The sequence below is a fragment of the Taeniopygia guttata genome, chromosome 24, assembly GCF_048771995.1.
Source record: "Taeniopygia guttata chromosome 24, bTaeGut7.mat, whole genome shotgun sequence".
In the NCBI taxonomy this organism is placed as follows: domain Eukaryota; kingdom Metazoa; phylum Chordata; class Aves; order Passeriformes; family Estrildidae; genus Taeniopygia; species Taeniopygia guttata.
In genome coordinates, this window is record NC_133049.1 from 7477027 (window position 1) to 7497175 (window position 20149).

The 20149-nt window shown below is 61.7% G+C and overlaps 1 protein-coding gene across 18 annotated transcripts; it reads left to right on the top strand.

The window, feature by feature from the left end:
• The first annotated feature begins 1463 nt into the window (after window positions 1–1463).
• On the top strand, window positions 1464–19445 carry PHLDB1 (pleckstrin homology like domain family B member 1). 18 transcript variants are annotated; one of them, XM_072918204.1, is made up of 26 exons: window positions 1464–1915; window positions 3118–3216; window positions 3645–3768; window positions 3837–4007; window positions 5787–5912; window positions 7263–8350; window positions 9086–9328; window positions 9402–9539; window positions 9660–9797; window positions 11662–11790; window positions 12980–13135; window positions 13253–13363; window positions 13539–13628; window positions 14138–14260; window positions 14965–15102; window positions 15579–15734; window positions 16113–16280; window positions 16576–16692; window positions 16773–16890; window positions 17096–17140; window positions 17542–17833; window positions 17939–18029; window positions 18138–18257; window positions 18399–18618; window positions 18694–18779; window positions 19041–19445. In XM_072918204.1, exons 1-26 carry the CDS (start codon window positions 1829–1831, stop codon window positions 19179–19181), a joined length of 4515 nt encoding a protein of 1504 aa, XP_072774305.1. In that variant the 5' UTR covers window positions 1464–1828; the 3' UTR covers window positions 19182–19445. The 18 variants fall into 18 exon arrangements, with proteins under 18 accessions (XP_072774305.1, XP_072774303.1, XP_072774304.1 ...); XM_072918202.1 differs by having other exon boundaries at window positions 1467–1915; window positions 18111–18257; XM_072918203.1 differs by having other exon boundaries at window positions 1467–1915; window positions 16797–16890; window positions 18111–18257.
• The last annotated feature ends 704 nt before the right edge of the window (window positions 19446–20149 follow it).

Here is a 20149-nt window from a genome sequence, read left to right on the forward strand (position 1 = left end):
ACGTGCTGATGCGAGGGTCAGTGCCTGGGCTGCAGCAGTGCTTGGGTCTGTATGCTTTGCCGGCCCTTGGAGCTGGCTCACCTGGGGGAGTGCTGGGTGCAGCAGGCAGGGCACACGGTGAGCATCCACCAGTCTATGAGACCCTGAAGCACGATGCAGGCAGGGCCTCGTCCGGAGCACAGCTGTGCTGCAGTGGTGCAAGAGCAGTTCTCCAGAGCGATGAAATCAGCGGGTGTGGCCAGGATTCCTCAGCTCCCGCCGGAGCTGTCTGGTGGCTGATTTATGGTGGTGTTATTGCCAGGATCATGGTGTTGTCCCAGCAACCGCAGTGCAGCCCCCACCATCCCTTGCCTGGGTGGGATGGGGCTGGCTGGGTCTCCCTTCACTCACGGTCAGCCCCAGACCAGGAGGCAGAGGCCAGGAACAGGCTCTTCACTCGCCTCTTTGTGCAGGACACAGGCTCCCCCTTCCCAGCGGCGCGGCGGAAGGGCCAGTTGTTTACTAGGGCAGAGGGTGTGGGAAGGGGTGAGTGCACCCTAAGTGCATTAGCAGATGGGGAGCAAGCAGGCAGCCAAGTTGGCTGGAGGCTGCAATGCTCCGCTGTGTGCACCCTTTAGCTCGGTCACTCGGGCTTCCTTCTGTGACTCATCTGGCCAGCCACAGTGGGGATGAGAGCCCATGGAGGGGATGCCGTGTGCCTGTCTCTGCCATGCAGCTACTTCATCCCATCATGGCTGATACTGCATGGCATGGCCTGTCAGTGTGTGCTCCTTCATGAGCACAGGCTGAATGCCCCTGCCCCGGCCGTGTCCTGGTCAGGGGCTCACAGTGCAGCTCTGGGGTCATGCTGGAGTGGGGTGAGTCAGGATGTGCTGTGCCCAGCTTGGGTCTGGGTGGGCAACAGCAGCTCAGACAGGAGTGGACCCCCAGAGCACCCTGCCCCTGTGGGCTTGGGGCAGGCAGGCAGATTGCAGCCTGTGGGCAGTGGGATGGAGGGGCTCCCCAGGAGCACGCTGGGGCAGCATGTCTGTGTGCAGCTGGCACTGCACTGGTAGGGCCCCCACACTGGTGAGACTGGGCATCCTCCCAGGTGAGGCTTTTGGCTGTGCCAGGTGGAGAAAGGGGCTTTTGTCTTCCAGGAGGCCGGGGCTGAGTAGACTGCCCTGCGCGGGGTGCACGAGGACCGTGGGCTGTTCAGTGGTAACCGAGCCCGACCCCTTGGCATTTGCTGCCTTCACCACTTCCCACGGCGGGAACAAGCGGCGCGTTCTGCAGGCGGCGGTGGGAGAAGAAAGGCCGCCTTGTCCGTCCCAGCAGTGGGGCGCCGGCTGGGGTGGCCGCGCTCCCGCCCCGCATTCCTGCAGCAGAGCTGGCTGGAGAGGGGCTGCATCCCCAGCAGGACGGGCTGGGGTGACGCGGGCGTTCCCCGAGTGTTGGCGAGGCAGGTGAGGGGCTCTGTTGGAGGGCAATGTTGCGGTACTGGGGGCGTTGGGAAGCGATGGGATGCCAGGGTCACCCTCCAGCTCATGGGCAGGCAGGGCTGCTTCTGGAGTGGGGATCGGGGATGGGTGGAGAGTTTGGGCAGCAGGCAGCAGAATCCGAGACAATCCTCCAAGTGGCTGGAATGGGGGTCCTCCATGGTTCTCACCAGGTCTCACCAGTACAGCCATGCTGGGAAGGAGTTAACAGCGACAAAGATCCCACCCTGGCCCCGCTCCCTTCCTCTTCAGTAGCCTGGCCCCTCCTGGCTTTTCCTCCTTCCTGAGCATTGTGACAGGACGTAGGTGTAAGTGAGAGGCAGGGGCTCGGCTGGGCCCGAGGTCTCCAAATGCTGGGAAGTGCGGCACCCCAGTGCCTGGGGAACATGGGCAGCCTGCCGCAGAGGGTCGCGCTCGGCACCAGGGCCAGGTGGCAGGTAAGGGAGAGCAGGGATTCTGCCTCGGCAGCCGGCAAGCACTCGCGAACTGTTCTCGGGGTACCTTATCTCTACGCCCCCCCTTGTCCCAGCTGAGCTGTCTCCATCCCACGTGGCGAGGCTGTGGTCCCACAGAGCCCTCGCTGTGGGGCGGCCAGTCCTGCTGTTGCAGGAGACACCCGGGTTTCATCCAGGTCCTGGATCTCACGCCTGGTGTTTTCCAGCGTTTCATTTTTTCCGCAGTGTGTAATAGCCGTTCTCTCGCCCCCGCAGCTGAGCCCGGTGCTGGCCGAGCGGGGGGGTCCCTCCAGGGGCTGGCTGGACACTCGGCGATGCTGGCGAGAGCCGAGCCCGAGAATCCTCCTGGCGGCCCCAGGACCAGCGTCTCCTAACGGAGATGGAGCGCTTCCTATCTGCACTGCCCAGGAAGGGTTAAGCCCCAGTCAGCTAGTCCAGGGCGGAAGGGAGGGACGTAGGGAGCAGCAGACGGTAAATTTAGATCCTCGGAGCATCCCGACATGGCGTGAGCGCCGGGTGATGGAAATTGTTCCTCCTCGAGTTGCCTCCCACTCACGCAGAGAATGTGTGGTAGCATGGCTGTTCCATGGGTGGTGGCTCTGCCTGCCGGCCACAGGGGTACCAAACACTCAGCTGGGCGTGTGCACTATGAGCTGCTGCTGAACTGTGTGGGAGCAGAGGCATGTGCCGGGGTGCCAGAACTGGGCACTGGTGGCATGGACAGCTCTGCCATGCATGGCAGGCAGGTGTTCCTGGGGACAGCCAGAACCTGTGCTTGCGTGTGCTTTTCCGAGGACAGCCATTGGGGTCTGGCTGCCCACAGCTCTTGGCATTTAAAGCATGCATTTCCAACACCATACCCCCAAAACTGACTGCAAGTTTAGTTTTCCTTCCCAGGCTGTGTCTTGTCCTGACACCTGGCACATGTGTGGGTCTCCCTGGGTGGATGGTGATGTGTGCCTAGGTAGGATGCGTGCCTTGGCAGGCAGGGATGCTCGCTGGCTTCAGGCAGCTGCTGACATGGTGAAGACAGGAGCTCAGGATGGTAATCCTCTTGGTGGCAAATGCTGGTTTGGAATGGGTAGGGTTTGTGCACAGGCTGCTGTCCGGGATGTGCGAGGGAAAATACATAAAGGCCATGACCAGTGTGGTCACTCGTACTGCCATTCTGTTTCTACTGGCAGCCCATGTCCGGTACCATCCGACATCTCCAAGAGGGCACCATGGAGACATCTGGCAGGACCCCCATCAGCTCAAGCCACAGAGTCCAGACTGTCATCCAGGTGAGCACACAGGATCACAGGGCCTCTGCTCTCTGGGAATAGGGGAATCTGGCTGGGAGTCCACCTCTGCAGCCAGCCCTAGCACCGGCACTGGCACTGCTCTCCAGCTTCTCCTCAGTCTCAGCCAATCCTATTACGGGATCCTCAGCAAAGCCCATTGAGCTAAGCGGCTGGCAGCTTGGATCCTCTTAGATGCAGCCCAAGCCCCATGGATCTCCAGCTCCCGTGGCAGCTCGCCTCAGCTTCCTGGGATAGGTAGCACAGGCAGGAGAGCCCTCCTCTCCTGGACAGTCCTGCTGGCATGTGGCTGTGCCTGGGCATTGATCTTGGCTATGTGGCCGTTTTGGAGCAGCTCAGCCAGGTGGGCAGTGCAGGGGACTGGGCTGCAGCTGCAGGAGCTGTGAGCATCTCTCTCTCTCCTCCTACAGAGCAGCTCCCTGGACCTGATTGACACGGGCAAGGGGCTGAAAGTGCAGACAGAGAAACCACATTTGGTGAGCCTGGGCAGCGGTCGACTCAGCACTGCCATCACACTCCTGCCCCTGGAGGAAGGTGAGTGCCAGGGGGTCTCCAGGGGCACGCTGGTAACAGAGACACTGAGACGCCCTCTCTGCTGGCAGGGAGGACCACCATTGGCACGGCTGCGACAGACATCATCCTGCAGGGCCCCGGGCTGGCGCCCCAGCACTGCTACATCGAGAATGTGCGAGGGACACTCACCCTGCACCCCTGTGGCAACGCCTGTGCCATTGACGGCGTGCCACTCCAGCGGCCCATGCACCTCACCCAAGGTAGGAGATGACTGGCTCACCAGAGCCTTTGCCTGTGGAGCTGTGCTGTTGAGTATTGGGGTGTTTGAGGAGCCATCCAGTAACTGCACATCCCAGCTAGCATACTCCTGGCCCCTATGCTCCGTGCTGGGAAACCTGCCAGGTCCTGGCACGATTTGAGAGCTGGCATTGCTGCGTGTGTCAAGTGAGGTGGGAAAGATCCGGGTGGGCTTGGAAGAACAGCGGACACGCTGAGCCAGCTTTGGGGAGGGAGATGACAGACGAAAACACCTCGAGTGTCCTCCCGACCGATGGCTGCCGGGACACTGCTGGTCCGCCTGCGTGGCTACAGGACCCAGCCGGCCCCCGGGGCCGCTCCCAGGGAGCTGGACAAAGCCTCAGGCCCTTTCCAGGCGATCCCCGCCCCTCCACACTCCTGCTCCTTCCCGGAGAGGGCTGTCGGGCGAGGCCCGGCCCCCGTCCCTCCCCGGGGGCGGTGCGGCTGCCCGGGCGGTGGCGGCGGCGGCGGCGGCGGTGAGGTGAGTGCCGAGCGGCGGCCACGCGTGTCCGCGCCGGGCGGGGCTCGCTCCCGCTCCCCCGCGGGTCACGGAGCCTTCCGTGGTGCCCCGCAGGCCGTGGCACTGCGGTCCCCGCGCCTGCCCCGTCCCTCGGGGAAGGGGGACACACCCGCGTGGGCGCTGCCGCGGCCGCCCCGCGGGGACAATGGGAGCCGCTCCGGCGGCGGCCCGGGGTGCTGCCGGGTCCCGCCGGTCCCACAGTCGGCAGCGAGGGCCGTGGTGGGCTGCGGGGTGCGGGCAGGTGTCAGCCGAGCCGCTCATCCTCCGGTCCCCGGGGGCAGGCAGGGACAGCATCTGTGCAGGGCCACGCGGGATTGGGCTGCGGGGCTGTCAGGCTCGTGGTGCGGTTTGGTTCTTACTCGCTGTGCTGGGGCGACCTGTGGCTCCACTGATGCCGGCACGGGCGAAGGAAGGCGCAGGGCAGCGGTGCATCTCTCCGTTGCCAGGCTGGGCGTCGGCGCTGCTCCTGGCAGGCAGGGATGCCCTCGTTGAGCCGGGCTCAGCAGGACGCTGTCCCGCCCTGCCGCCCAGACAGGGCACCAGGCCCTCACCACGGCGATAGCAGTTAGTCCGTAGTGCCTCTCGCTCTCCTGGCTCTGAGCTGGGCTGACGGGTGCTCCAAAAAACGCGTCCCCTCCGGCGAGGGATTTTCAGCAGCGGCTGCTGGTATGGAGCGAACCTCTCCCCAGAGGCCTGGCAGGCGCTTCAAAGTGGGGTGTGTCGGCAGCGAGCCGCCTGCGAGCCGCCTGATGCTCCTCGCTGCCAGCACATGCCTCCCCAGCACCACGGGCAGCAGGTGAACACACAGCCAGCACCCACGACTTGCCTCCCCTTCCCTTCCTGAGGTGCCTTCCTCCTCGACGCTGCTCGTCAGCCTTGCCCCAAGAGGGCTGCTGCTTTGGGCCAAGCAGAGATGCTTTGCAAGCAGGGACAGGAGCTGTCTTGTCTGCAGCTGGCAGCCACGCAAGCCCTGGAGTGCCGCCAGCTCCCCCGCGGCCCCGCCGGGGACCCCAGCTGTGCCTGCGCCTGCGATGCGCTGCCGGCAGCTGCTGTGGAGTGACCTGGATTTCAGCCTCCCCCTAAGCCTCTGCTGACAGCAGGAGCCCACCGCCTTCCCGAGGGCGCATCTTAGGGCAAGCAGCGCCCAACTGCTTCCCTGCACTTTCCAGGAGTACTCTGATACTGCCGGCTAGCATCTGAACCCTCTCTCCTCTCTCCCAAGGGTGCACCATCTGCCTGGGCCAGGCCACCTTCCTCCGCTTCAACCACCCTGCTGAGGCCAAGTGGATTAAGAGCATGATCCCAGCGGGTGGCAGAAGCCCGTCGGCTCTCTATGGGCTACCAGCAAGTAGGTGATCCCCCTTGTCCCAGGTGGGGCAGGGCAGATGCTGAAGTGCTCCCTGACCCATCATCCTTCCCAGTTCCCAATGCTCTCCCAGTCCTGTCCAGTTGCACTCGGGCTCACACCCGGACGCAGTGTGCCATCCGTCAGCTTGGCATGGTATGGCAGCTGCACTGGTATTTGTTAATGATTAATATCACCTCAGAGAGGTTGTCTGTGGGGGCACTGAGGCATGGCTTTCACTTCTGCCCAGCCTGGCTGTGGCAGAGCCGTTGCCCATCGGAGCCCCCCACTGCTTGAAAACGGGTGTTTGTGCTGGAGTGGCTGTGCTGGGGCTGTGAAGGCCATTCTTCTGGCTGCTGCCCTTCATCTCATGAGCTTACCTTGCTGTGTCTGCATGTCTGTGGGGCAATGGGCCAGGTGCCAGTATCGTGCTTGGTTCCTGGGGATGTCCAAATCCCCAGCACTGATCCCTGGGCTGGTAGCCCTTATCCCTGCCCTCACCAGCACACCCTGGCACAGGGAGAGGAGCTTGGCTGCCTTCCCGTGCCACGTGTGTGTTTGGAAGGCAGCATGCCTGCAGCTGGGGGACAGGAGGAGGGACATGGGGAGGTGCTGTGGCTGAGGAGCATCATGCAACCATGCACCATCCCGTGTGGGCCCTGCATGCTCACTCTGCCATGCAGGACTGGGTGGGATCACACTGACAGGGCTGTGGCACATCTTTCCAGGCATGAAGGCAGTGCCAGCTGCTGTGGGGGAGCTGCTGAGTGCCAAGGGGTGACGCAGCCCGGGTGGCATGCTGTCCTGCCTGCTGCGATTCGCTGGTCCCCTGAGTGACAGGCACATCGGTGCTGCGCTGGGAGGACGGGGCAACCCAGGCAGGGGCACCCTGGCCGGGGTGTGGGGAGGCTGCGGGCAACGTGGTGGTGGGTCCGGACATGCTGCAGGTCAGCAGCTTTTGGCAATTGCATCTCTGACCCCTTGCTGGGAAGCCAGAGCTTGCAGGGGGCAAGGGGTGGGTGCCAGGGGGTGGTGAGGGCAGCTGCTCTCCAGGGAGTGGAGCAGGGAGCTGCAGCCCAGGGAGGGCGACTGTCCTCTCAGGTTTCTGTCTCCTGGGTGATGGGGCTAGCGGGATTCCAGCCTCCTCCCTATCCCGGCTCCCCAGCTGGCATGGGAAAGGGTGGCAGCGGGGTGCAGGCAGGTTGGGGAGCAGCAGAGAGGGGCTGAAGTCCAGCTCTGACTCTGCAAGGCTGAGTGGAAGAATGATGCCAGGCTGCTCTGTAGGACCCAGCCCAGGCAGGGGCTGCGGCGGAGTCGCACCACACCGATGCCTTCTCCTTTGTTTCCCTGCAGAATCCGAGGCCCTGGTGAATGGTGGCCACCAGCTGTCAGAGCGTGGGTGTCACAGCCACAGCTCCCTTGTCAGCTCCATCGAGAAGGACCTGCAGGACATCATGGACTCGCTGGTGCTGGAGGAGTCAGGGTCCCCCGGCATCCAGAAGCCGCCTGCCTGTGGCCAATCCCCCCTCTCCCCTGTGGTGAATGGGGGTGGGCGCTGCCTCCTGTCCCCTCCATCCAGCCCTGGGGCCGCCTCAGGGGGCTCCAGCTATGAGAACTTCTCTCCCCTCTCCTCCCCAGCCAGCAGCAGCAGCTACACCAGCCCCTCACTCAGCAGCCAAGAGCAAGGCCCAGCCGTGCCGCCCCCTCTCCCACTTCGCTCCTCCAGCTACAACCATACTGTCCAGCCACCCGCTCTGCCTGCTGGCGGTTCTAGTGAGCCTTGGCCAGCCGAGAGGCTCGGGGACCACAGGGTGGGCAGCCCCCGGCTGGCGCCCAGGGTGGCCCCGCGGCCACGGGTGGCCCTGCAGGAGCGGCCCCCCAGTCCCTTCCGGGAGCCACGGGACTCTCTGGCCCCGAGCCGGCAGCCCAGCAGTAGCAGGGTGGTCCCAGAGACCCGGCTGCAGCTCCCCGAGAGCCCACGGCTTGCCCGGAGGAACATCGAGAGCATGCGGGAGCTGCCTCCCCTGAGTCCCTCCTTGTCACGCCGGGCTGCCAGCCCCCGGGCGGCCCCTGACACCCCCTCCCCACAGCCACGGCTGGGCAGGGAAGTGCCCGGCAGTCCCCGTGCCAGGCGCAAGGGCCCAGAGGAGTCAAAAGGTGCTGGGGGTCCTTCACCCCCGCTGCTGTCAGAGAACCCCACACGCCGTCCCAGTTTCAGTACTTGCCTGAGCCCAGCATACGGGCTGGGCTCCCCAGCTGTGCCCTCGCCCCGGCAGAGCCCCCGCACCCCCAGGAAGCCTTTGGGGGACCCACAGCTGCCAGTGGGGTCACGGGAGCGCAAGAACAGCATCACTGAGATCAGTGACAATGAGGATGAATTGCTGGAGTACCATCGGCGGCAGCGGCAGGAGCGGGTTCGGGAGCAGGAGATGGAGCGCCTGGTGAGCCTTGGGGCTGGGAGGGGACACATTTGAGTGTGGGACACCCTCTTTGCAAATAGCAGTTGTTGTTTGCTGCTTTGAAACCTGGCCTTTGCCTCTTGGGGATTTACCACAGCTGCCAGGCTGCCGGCTTATCCAGGGGGATTATGGCCAGGAGGAGCCATCAGTGCTCAGCAGCTCTCTGGGAATACAAAGCTCCTGAGTTACAGCAGCCTGTGGAAGCTGGTGGGGCTGGCATGGCCCCAGAGCTACTGGCCAAAATGGTGGTGCCCCTGCCTTTGCAAAACTCTCCACATCTTGTCCATCCCTGCCAGGGCCCATCTGCTGGTGGTGGTGCCGAGGCTCTGTGGACATTGCATCTATATTTAGGGCTGATGGGGTTTTTATGGAACTGGTATCTGCCTGGATGAGGTTTGCTGTGTCCCTGCCAGTGGCCGAGCCGCCAGGGCTGTGTTTGCTCAGCCCTGACTCACGCCTGGCGCAGGCAGCCTGAGTCACCGCCTGGAAATAGCGGCGCGCTCGGCAGCCGGCACTGCTGCCTGCAATTAGTCTGTCTCAGCTCCCAGCACATCGCGTGCCTGGCTCTGCTGTGGGGTCGGGCTGGCGGCATTGTGCTTTGTAGCGTTGCCTGCCCATGCCAGCGTGCAGGTCCGTATTCTGGTGGCCACCGTTGGCACAGGGTTCTGTCTGTTCCTGCCACAGCACGTGCTGGATGGGGACCGCTCTTTCTTACAGGAGCGACAACGCCTGGAGACCATCCTGAACCTCTGTGCTGAGTACACCAAGACAGACGGCACCGAGCCAGGTGACATGCACAGGCTCCTGGCTGGTGACACAGATGCTGGCCAGTGGGTGCCCAGGAGTGCCATGGCTCTGGGCCATGCTGTCGAAGAGCTGCAGCAGAGGGAGAGCGTGGAGAGGTCAGATGAGGAGAACCTGAAGGAGGAGTGCAGCAGCACCGAGAGTACCCACCACGAGGTAGGGGGACATCTGTGCCACTCTGTTACCATGCCACACTGCACTGTGCCATGCCAATCAGCCCTTTCCACAGCACGAGAAGCTGACAGGCCCCCGGGCCAAGGAGGCACAGCGGCTGGAGGAGGAGCGTGCCGGTGTCCTCGGACGCCTGGACCAGCTGAAGGGTCGTGTCAAGGAGCTGGAGCAGCAGCTGCAGGAGACATCGCAAGAGGTGAGAGGTCAGGGGACACTGCTGGGTCCCCTGCTGCCTGCTGCCCTCACCAGTCAGCGCTGAATCCTAAGGGTATGATCCAGCTGGAGCTGCAGTCCTGATATTGCTTTGGCTGTCCAGGCAGAGATGGAGCAGGCACTGCTGCAGGGTGAGCGGGAATCAGAGGTGGTCCGGCTGCGGCAGGAGCAGGAAGCGGTGCAGCAGCTGAAGGAGAAGCTCTCCAGCCTGGACACCAGCATCCGCAAGGAGCGGGACAAGGTGAGCCCAGTCACAGGTTCCCATTGGCACTAGCTGTGCCATACCTCCCTGGCACTCACAGCCAGCACTGCAATGCCTCAAGCTGCAGCATTCCCCTGCAGATGTGTTCTCTGGGCTCTGCAGAGGCTTTGGGAAGCAGCCCCTATGGCGTGCATTGTGGGGGGATCTGTCTGTCTGCCTGGGGTTGGTCGAGCAGCTCTGCTGGAGGAGAGCGCAGCCAATGCTCAGGGAGCATTTCAAGTGCTGCCTGTTGCTCTGGCAGGGAGGCTGTGGTGTGAGGCTTTCCAGATGGCCACTGCCTGCAGCGGGCAGTGCCGAAGCAGAGGCCTTGGCTCTCCCCGTTACCTGTCCTCGCTAGGGAGCTGCAGCAAGTCACCTCACTCTGCTGCGCCTCCGTGTGTGATGGCAGCTGTTGCTGTAGTGTTCGGCTTGCTGGAGGTGGCTGGGAAACCACTGCAGGTGTTTAGCTTGGTGGCTTTAGGAGGGGGTCCTGGCCCCCTTCCCCCAGTGTTGCCTGTGGTGCAGTTACTGCCAGAAGGCACCCATGACGCTGCGTGTGTGGCACGTTTGTCCCAGCTGCTGGTTGCTGGCTATCCCACAGCCTTGCAGGCAGTGTGGCGTGGACAGGAGAGCTGTGGGAGAGCTGCTGGGATCCGGTTCCCTGCTGCCTGAGGCCATTGTCCCTGTGCAGCCTATGCCAAGGTCCCACCAGCTGCTCTGTGTCACCATCATGTGACATCAGGGTCCTTGGGGTCTGGCCAGCCCCATGGCTGTGGATGCCAGGGCTGTTGGTGTGCCTGTGGCCTGGCAGAGTGGCCATTGGTGCCTGCCAGTGGTGCTCCTACAGCATTTGGGGGTTTTGTTCTGGTTTAGGTCTTCTAGCCCTTTGTAGGCATCTTCTGTAGCCAGGGACAGCCTCATGCAGAACCAGGAGAGGAGTGCAGGGAAAGCACTCTCCCAGCCTCTCTGCTGACCTGACCACCCCCTTTCCTAGCCCATCTGCACTACTCACACTAACAGTGCCGGCCGGCACTGAGCTCCACCATCACCTCTGACATCTCTGCATGTCCAGGAGCGCCCAGGCAATCATAGCTACTCTCCTGGGGCACCTGCCTGTGCCAGCCTTGCCTCCCTGCCAGCATGTCCCCTCATCCCTTTTCATGATGTCTCATCTCTGTGTGGAGCACAGGGTTCCTTGCAGCAGGCATTTCTCAATGCCAAGCCCCCATATGGTACTGCCAAACCTGTGGGTGGTTCCCCTATGCCAGTCCCGTGTTGCTGGCCCCATTTTACTGCTCCTGTGGCCAGGCCCCTCCTCCCAGGCCCAGGAGTCAGTGTCTGCTCTGCTGCTGACTTATCACAGCCTGAGCATCTCTTGCAGGACCACAGCCTCCTGCTTTCACTGCTGCCCAGTGCTGCCCTCTCCTTCTAAGGGATGAGGGTGGTCCATGACCTCCGGCTGCATTCAGGACCTGCAGTTCCTAACTGGTAGCAGTTAACAAAGCCAGCTAGTGGTTACTGTGATGCAGCCATGTGCAGGATTGGGATGACTTGAACCATACTATCAGCGTTGATCTTTTTGCTGCCTGCAAGTTTGTTTTTGGAAACACAAAGCTGAGGTCAGGGGTTGGCTGTAACTCTTCTAACACTGCTCGGCTGGCTCCTGTATCTCTTGATCTCTCGATCCCCCTCTAGATGCCATGATGCTCCTTCTCCTGAGCCCCCTCTGTCTCCAGCTGAGCCCCTCTTCTAACTCACAGCTTCTGCATGGCGCCCATTTGAGAAGTGTGTCTTCTTTTTTTTTCCTTTTCTTTTCCTTTTTTTTTTTTTTTTGTTTGTTTTGTTTTGTTCTCCCCTGATTCAGGAAAGGGCAAAGGTTGATGCTGAAAGGAAGGAGCTAGAGCAACTCCAGGCGCTTTACCATGAGTCGAAGAGCCACCTTGATAAGTGCCCCGAGTCAATGCGGGAGCAATTGCAGGAGCAGATGCGAAGGGTCAGTGTCTCCCCCCACCCCTCCTGGACCATGGCCCACCTCCCTCCGCTCCAGCTTAGGCCAGCTCTTCCCTGCCAGCCGGGGCTGCACTGGGAGCGTCGCACCCGGGCTGGAGGCGGCTGGCACCGGGCACCATCGTCCTGGTAAGCTTGCCGCTCGCCCGGGCCCGGGGCGCGGGACCGGCTCGGCAGAGCTCCTCGGCACCGGCTCGGCAGAGCTGCTCGAGACCGGGCAGGGCACGAGCATGGACCCTGCCTGCAAAGGAGGGCAGGCTGGGGAGTCTTGGGGGCTGCTGCATCTCCACCTGGCTGCCTCCAGCTATTTCCTGAGAATGTTTATTTACACAGTGATGTTGATCCATGTTACTGCTAGTCCTCAGCAATTTTTCATATTACCTGGTATTTTCTGGAAGTGGTTGACTTTCCCCAGCCCATGGCTAGTGCCTGCTCAGATAAACCCACATTGCCACAGCCTGCTCCAGCCAGGCACTCGATGGATGAGGATCTGGTGTAGAGTGGTCAGGGGGGTGATGGAGCAGTCTGTGCGTGTGGGAGCCCTTGGGAAGCCACCACATCAGTGCTGTGTCACTGGCTGCCCGTGTCACGGAGCAGGGTGAAACACATTCCCATGAGGTGCATGGCACAGTGGCTGCCAGGGTGGCACTGGCACGCGCGGGGCTGAGTGCTGCCACGTGCTGTCGGTGCATGAAGGCTGGAAGGACACACAGGAGCTTGTCCAGCATGGTGCTTGTCTGCTGGGGCTTTGCCACCTGTGGGCTTGGTGGCACAGTGTTGCTGTTGGTTACACATGGTGTTTTGCTGCCTGTCAGGGCACAGCTTTAGCCCATATGTGGTTCAGTGGGGGCAGCTGGTCTCTGAGGGCTGTGCCAAGCTCTTCTCATAGGGGTGACTGCTCTGTCCTGGCCAGTTCTGGGTGCCTCCATTGCCTTCTTCTGACAGCAGACACTCCTGTCAGTATCTCTCATGTTTCCAATGCCCAGCAGAAGGCAAAGCTGCCTGCCCACACCAGGCACAGGGGACAGGCTTGGCTACCAGCTCTTGTTCCTGGCCAGCACCAGTAGATTGTGGAGGCATGGCAGGAGGTTTTGCTGTGGGAGACCTGCCTGCAGGATGCAGAGGTGCCCACCCAGTGGGTCAGATCCACTCACAGTGCTCTTGTGTGTTCAAAGGAGGCAGAGGCACTGGAGTCAGAGGCCAAGCTGTTCGAGGACCTGGAGTTTCAGCAGCTGGAGCGAGAGAGCCACCTCGAAGAGGAGCGCGAGGCACGAGGCCAGCAGCTCCTGCAGAGCCGGGCTGAGTGCCACCGGAGCATTGCCCGCAGGAAGGTAGGAGGAAGAAGCAGCAGGTCCGGTGTGGCTGGGCTGTGCCCCTCGGTCGGGCATGGCCAGGCTGCATCCCGTGGCTCACCAGCAGCCAGCTCATCTCTGCTGCCTGCTCCCCAGGAGCGGGTGGCTGCCCTGGATGCCCAGGCTGCCCAGATTCGGCTGCAGAGTGCCCAGGAGGCCGAGCGCCTGGCCAGGGAGCGGAGCAGTGTCCTGCAGCTCCTGCAGAAGGTAATGCCATGACTGCATTGTGTGACTGATGTGTACTCCTGAGGGTGCTCAGGGCAGGGGATAAGATCATGCCAGCTCTTGACAGGTTGCTGGCAGGCAGGAAGAGCTTGGGGGGTGACTGGCCATGGGGTGCCAGTAACCATCAGCTGCCTCTGGCCTGTCACCCCATGCACAGGAGAAGGAGAAGCTCGTGTCTCTGGAGAGGCGATACCAGCTTGTCACAGGTGGCAGGAGCTTCCCAAAAATGTCCTCAGCTCTCCGAGAGGTAAGTGGGTAGAGGAAGCTGTGGTGCCTAGAGCTGCTCTTGTAAGCTACTGCCATCAGCAAGGATGAGCCTTGTGCACCACCAGCTTTGCTCTGCAGCAGTTCCTGTATTCCCAAGTACCTCCTGACCAGAGCCACGTGCTTCCAGCTGCTCAAAGTCTCTCCATGGGCTGCAGAGGTTGGGAAGGAGGAAGGGGAAATGCAACAGAGCAGCATGTGGGACAGGATTGCCTAGGGTCCCATCATTGTTGGAGAGCAAGCATGGGGATGTGTTGGTGCTGGTCCAGGGGGCTTTTAGGTGGAAGTGAGTTGCCCCATTACCTTGCTCGTGGCTCTGAACGGGGAGCCAGAACCATGATGCCCTCGGGGCCTGTGGTACTGCCTGACCTGCTGCTGGTTATGAGGCACAAGATGGCAGAATCCCCTCATGCCTGCCTGCAGCGTGACTCCTGCTGCTGCCACCTTGCTATCTGTGCCCACCTTGCCTATGTGACCTTTACCCTTCTACAGGAGACCCTCCACATCTCAGAACCTTATGAGCTGTTGGAGGGAACTAAGCCCCTGAGCCCCCTGCCAGTAGCAGCTGCCTCCTTAGCTTCTCCTGCCACCTACTCGTACCCCAAGGCACACGAGGTAACTAACTAGAGGGACTAGCTGCATGTGCTTGCTTACTTACCCCTCCTTGGCCAAGACCCCTTTTGTGGACTGGTGTCACCCCAAGGCAGCAGGGCAGCCCCACAGCAGCATGGCTGGAGCATTTATGATACAGATCTCTGGCAGCTGTGCTCATTAACTCTCAGTCCCTGATTCCAGGTGCTCTCCTGAGCCTGCCAGGCATCCCAGTTCCTGCTGCTGCCCCATTTTAATCCTGGTGCAGTGGTTTCCCCCTTGCTCACTGCTTGCCATCTGGCTGGACACCTCCTGACAGCATCCTGAAAGCATGTCTTTCCCAAAATAAGAGCAAGTTCCCCACTTTAGCATGTTTGGTTCAGAAATGATGAGGAAGTGGGTTTTAACCTGGCACAGCCTCATTCAGTGCTGCTGCACAAGGGAGGACTTGTGGCCAGTGACTGTGGAAGACCCTGAGGCATCCCTGCCCCTTGTAGGCACTCAGCAAAGCTGCACTGAAGGCTGGAGCAAGGGTGCCAGCACACCCAGCCCAGCTTGAGCACCCCAGGGTGCTGCACACCGGGGACACCATGGGCGGCAGGGCAGGGCTGGGGAGGCAGTGTTGGGGCAGGAATGCACAGGGAGATTTGCTCCCACTATGCAGTCAGTGCCATGGTGCCAGCACATGGGTCTAACTCTTCTCCTTCTCCCTTGCCGTGGATTTCTAGGAGTACATGAGGCTGTCTGACGTTTTCAGGTTCTGCAGTAATGCACATGGCCCCAGCCTGGACACTAAAGCTTCTGCTGCTGCCCCTGCTGCTGCTCAGCGCTCTTTCTTGCTTGCTGTAGCTCCCACAGCCAACGAGGTACCTGCCCAGAGCATGCTCGGGTTTGCTCCCTCGGGTTGCCCGCTGCACCCCAGGCACTGAGGCAGCTGCGACACGCGGCCCTGTGCGTGTCCTGGTGCTTGGAGCCCACACCTCTCTGGGGTCAGGACACTTGTCTGGCTGCAGCTGAGTGGGGAGCAGAGGCTCAAGCTGCCCAGTCTCCGTGCTGGGGTGCACTTGTTGCCTGCTCTGGATGTAGTGGCAGGGCAGGAGCAGAGCGGGTGCCCAGCAGTTGGAGGGGCAGCCCTTTGTTTGCTGGATGCAGTCCTGGCCGCTTGTCTCAAGCGAGGAGGATGCTGAGCAGGCCTGTCCCAGTGCCCAGGGTGGCTGCAGCACCAACTGCTTTTCCTCCCAGGACAATGAACCTTCCTGTGGGGGTTGGAGCTGCCTGCTTGTTCCTCTGTGTCTGCTTGCCCTAGCTCTTAACCTGGTTTAATCTGCTTTTCTCTGCCCAGTATGTGACTGTTGAGCAGCTCTCAGGTATCCTGGGCAGCCTCCACACCCCTGCTGCTTCCCTGCTGGGCTGTACCCCTCCGGCTCCTTCATCCTCAGGCTGTGCTCCTCCTCTTCCTCCTCTTCCATCTCTCCCTTCTCCCTTCGTCTCTGCAGAGGTTGGTGCCCTGTTTCCCTCCCTTTGGGCCCTTTTACTCTTTCTGGGAGGTGATGGAGATGCATGGGAATGGGTGAGCTGCAGATGGAGCTGAGCAGCAGCTTGGGCTCTTGACACTCTGCACACCTTTGACTGTCCTGCCTGCCCCCAGGGCAGGGGGTCTTTGTGCTTGGTCAGTTCTCACATTCTCTTGGACAGCAAACGGCTCCTACAGCTGCCAGGACTTAGCCAGGGAGTGCACAGGATCCCAGGGGTCTGCACGTTAAGCTCTGGGGGAGTGGTGCAGGCATAGGCAGGAATGCTTCAACCTCTTCTCTGTGCGTCTGTCCCTCTTGCTGCATTTGTCCTTCATCCTTTCTCACGCAGCCTCTCTCTCCAGATGGAACAGCAGCTGTTGGGAGGCCCTGTGTGTCTCCCGGCTCTTGATTTAGAGAAGTGGTACCAGAAGGTTATGGCTGGCGTTGAGACCTCCTCTTCCTCTGTCTCTCCTCCTTCTTCCCCTCCTCCACTTCCAGCTAAAGCTCACTCCTCTCACAAGGCTCTGCAGGTAATCCTGGCCCTCTGCTGCCAAGGCTCAGGCTTTGGGGCCACTGGTTGTGGCAGAAGTGGGGCAGTGTGGGGACGTTCCTGTGGACCCTGTAGTCTGAGTGCTGCTGGGGCCCTGGCTGCCACAGCAGGCAGAGGCAGAGCAGACCTGTGGCCTAGGGTGGGCAGTCTCTGCCTCCTCTTGGGCTGCATCCCTTTGCCAGGATGGCACCGACACAGGGTCTGGGGAGCCATCTCTCCAGGGGGACTTTTGCAGTTCCCCTATGTCTCTCTCATGTCTGTGTCTCTGTGCTCAGGTCTATCGTGCAAAAACAGAGGGTGCTGCTGGTGTCCTCACCCCTCGGATGAAGAGTGGGACCCCTTCGTCCTCACAGCTCAACCTCTCCGTGCTGGAGCGCAGCCCCTCCCCTAAGGTATGGCTGCCAGGGGGACCCAGGCAACCTGGCCATGGCTCACACGTGCCTGGTGCCAGCCCCCATCCCCATCCTTGCAGCTGACCACCTGCTGTCCTGCCCAGGGCCCCCCCAGCCCGGCAGGCAGCCTGTCCCGCAACCTGGTGGCCACGCTGCAGGACATCGAGACCAAGCGCCAGCTGGCCCTGCAGCAGAAGGGTGAGCTCTGGCTCTGTGGGGTGGTGGGACTTTGGGAAATACTCTCCCTGCTGCCACTTGGGCAATGGAGAAGGGAGCCTGGCCAAGGCTCCCTTCTGCTGCGACAGCAGCAGTGCTCTGGCAGGATGCGGTGCCTCTCTCACAGTCTCTTGCTTTTCCCCCCTCTCTGTCCTCCTGACCCCTCCACCTGACGGCCCATCTCCAGCCAAGCTGCTCCCAGCAGAGCCCTTGCAGCCAGGCAATCCACCAGGTAGAGATGTGGGGTGACTTGGACTGCCTAGAGCAGCCCAGAGGCAGCAGCATGGCTGTTTGCTGTCACCTTCTGCCATACATAAGAGGGGCATGAGCAGTCCAGGACCCCAGGTGCATCTCAACATCTGCTTAGAGACAACCCTGTGCATCCCTAGCCTGCTAATGCTTTGCCCTGCTTGTTCCTTGCCAGCCTGGTGCATGTGCCCCCAGCTCCTGCCCAGACATATTGCAGTGCTTGCCGGAGAACTGTGACAGCAGCTCCCACCTCTGCCCCTGCCATGCTTTTGTGGTTCCAGCAGTGCCTGTAGTGTCTTCTGCCTGTGCCACCCCCTCGCCCACCATGATGTGGCTCTGAATGTGGCACATTTAACTTGACGTTTTCATCTTCCCGTGGCACAGGTCGGCAGGTGATTGAGGAGCAGAAACGGCGGCTCGCAGAGCTGAAGCAGAAAGCAGCTGCTGAAGCGCAGTCCCAGTGGGAAGCTCTGCATGGGCAGCCCCCCTTCCCCACTGCCTTCCCCCGGCTTGTGCACCACTCCATCCTCCACCACAGCCGCCCCCATGGTCCCGGGCCCCGGGCTGAGGAGCTGGACCATGCGTATGACACGCTCAGCTTGGAGAGCTCGGACAGCATGGACACCAGCATCTCCCTCAGCAACAACTCCGCGTGCTCACCTGACAACATCTCCAGGTAATCCTGGGCCCAGCTTGTATGGCCAGGGGACAGCCTGCTCTGCTGGTGTGCTGCTGGCTCAAGGTCCTTCCTGCTGGGGCAGCAGCTGTGGCTCTTTTGCAGTGCCAGCGGGATGGAGACAGGAAAGATCGAGGAGATGGAGAAGATGCTGAAGGAGGCACACGAGGAGAAGTCGCGGTTGATGGAGTCCCGGGTGAGTGGGGGCACCAGCAGCACGGCTAGATGGCAAGCAGGTCTCCAGTGCTTGGGGCTGAGTGCCTGTGCGTGCTGGCAGGAGCGAGAAATGGAGCTGCGTCAACAGGCACTGGAGGATGAGCGCTGGCGGCGGGAGCAGCTGGAACGCCGACTGCAGGATGAGACTGTGCGGCGGCAGAAGCTGGTGGAGAAGGAGGTCAAACTGCGGGAGAAGCACTTCTCACAGGTGTGAGGCAGGCTGCCGTCCCCCTCTCTTGGCCTGGACAGTGAGGCACACCCGCCTTGCTACTGATGTCCCAGCTCGCAGCGGAGGGACGTGGCTCTTGTCACCATCGGTGGGCTTTGCAGGGCTGTGTTGCTTTTCCAGGCTCGTCCCCTGACACGGTACCTCCCCATCCGCAAGGAGGATTTCAACCTGCGGCTGCACATCGAATCCTCAGGCCACAATGTTGACACCTGCTACCACATCATCCTGACAGAGAAGATGTGTAAGGGCTACCTGGTCAAGATGGGCGGGAAGATCAAATCTTGGAAGAAGCGCTGGTTTGTCTTTGACCGCATGAAGCGCACCCTCTCCTACTACGTGGGTGAGTCCCAATGCCACCGCATGTCCCCTCCCCGTGCTGTCACCCGTGGTCAACAGCAGTCCCCTCTCTTGGCAGATAAACATGAGACAAAGCTGAAGGGTGTTATCTACTTCCAAGCCATTGAAGAGGTTTACTATGACCACCTCCGCAGTGCTGCAAAGGTGAGAGTTGGGCACTGCCACTGCTGTGGTGTCCGCTGGGAGCTCCTGTGGCTGTCCCTGTTTTCCTGCGTTGTCCTCTGTCGCGCTGGTAGGAGGTAGCAGGGCAGCGTGTGCCAGGGAGGCTCCTGGAATGGCCCGTGGCCCTGATGATGCCAAGGGCACTGAGGGCAGGACCCCCGTGCTGGGCATTGTGGGGGGACAAGGAGGGGATTGCATCCTGCTCAGAGGGGAACAGAGTTGTGATTTCATTGTCCCCTCCAGAGCCCCAGTCCTGCGCTCACTTTCTGTGTCAAGACCCACGACCGACTCTACTACATGGTGGCACCATCAGCCGAGGCCATGCGCATCTGGATGGACGTCATTGTCACTGGGGCAGAGGGCTATACCCAGTTCATGAACTGAGGGCGGTGCTGTGCACCCCAAATCCACCAGCTGCGTGGACTTCTGAGCATCCCAAGCAGCAAGGAGCTCCTGAGAGGACCACGGTCCCTGCCTCATGCCAAGGGCTGTGCACACCAAGGGCATGGACCTGCACTGGGCGCAGCTGGGTGGTCCTGAGTGTTGCCTGTCTAGGCAAGGGAATAAGTGTTTTTTTTTTTACGTTGACTTTCTAGAAACTTTATTGGAACAATATCAAAGTGCTGAAATGTAAAAAGCTGCCAAAGACCTGCTGGGCCCCGAGCTCTCTGCCTTGGGGAGGTGATGGTATTGAGGGTGATGCTGATAGTTGCTGCCATAGTGTTCCAGGGGAGGAGATGGTGAGGCCATGCGGTGCCCCCACCAGGATGTCCAACCGTGGTAGACTCAGACCCCTTTTTGTAAATCTTTTGTAATTTCGGATCGTTGTTCCCACTGTGCTGGGGCCAGATGAGGATTGTGGCGTGGGTTACCCGGTCATAAAACATTTCGTGAACCGGGCTGTCCCTGCTGCGTGGGACGTTACAGACACACCGGAGCCTGCCCCGGGCAGGGCTGGGGCCCGGGGACCCACTGGCAGTGAGCTGAAGGGTTTGGCACCGTGCGCAAGGACTGCGGGACCGCGGCGAGGGGGAAGCGGCCGGAACATCGGCCCCGGGACAGGCCAATGGAGGGGGCGAGCCCGAAAGAGAGAGGGGATGGGGGCGCGTCGTGCCGGAGCCGAGCCGGGCCGAGCCGAGCCGGGCGAAGGCGGGGGCGTGGCCCGCAAGGGGCGTGGCCCACAAGGGGGCGTGGCCCACAAGGGGGCGTGGCTTGTGGCGGCCTGGCCGCGAGGCGCCGCTCGGCCGCCAGGGGGCATGCGCGGCGCGGGCTGCTCGCACGTGGCCCACTCGCTCGCCGTGACGCGCGCGCGCCGCTCGGGCCGGCTCCCGCGGCCCCGCCCCCCCCCCGCG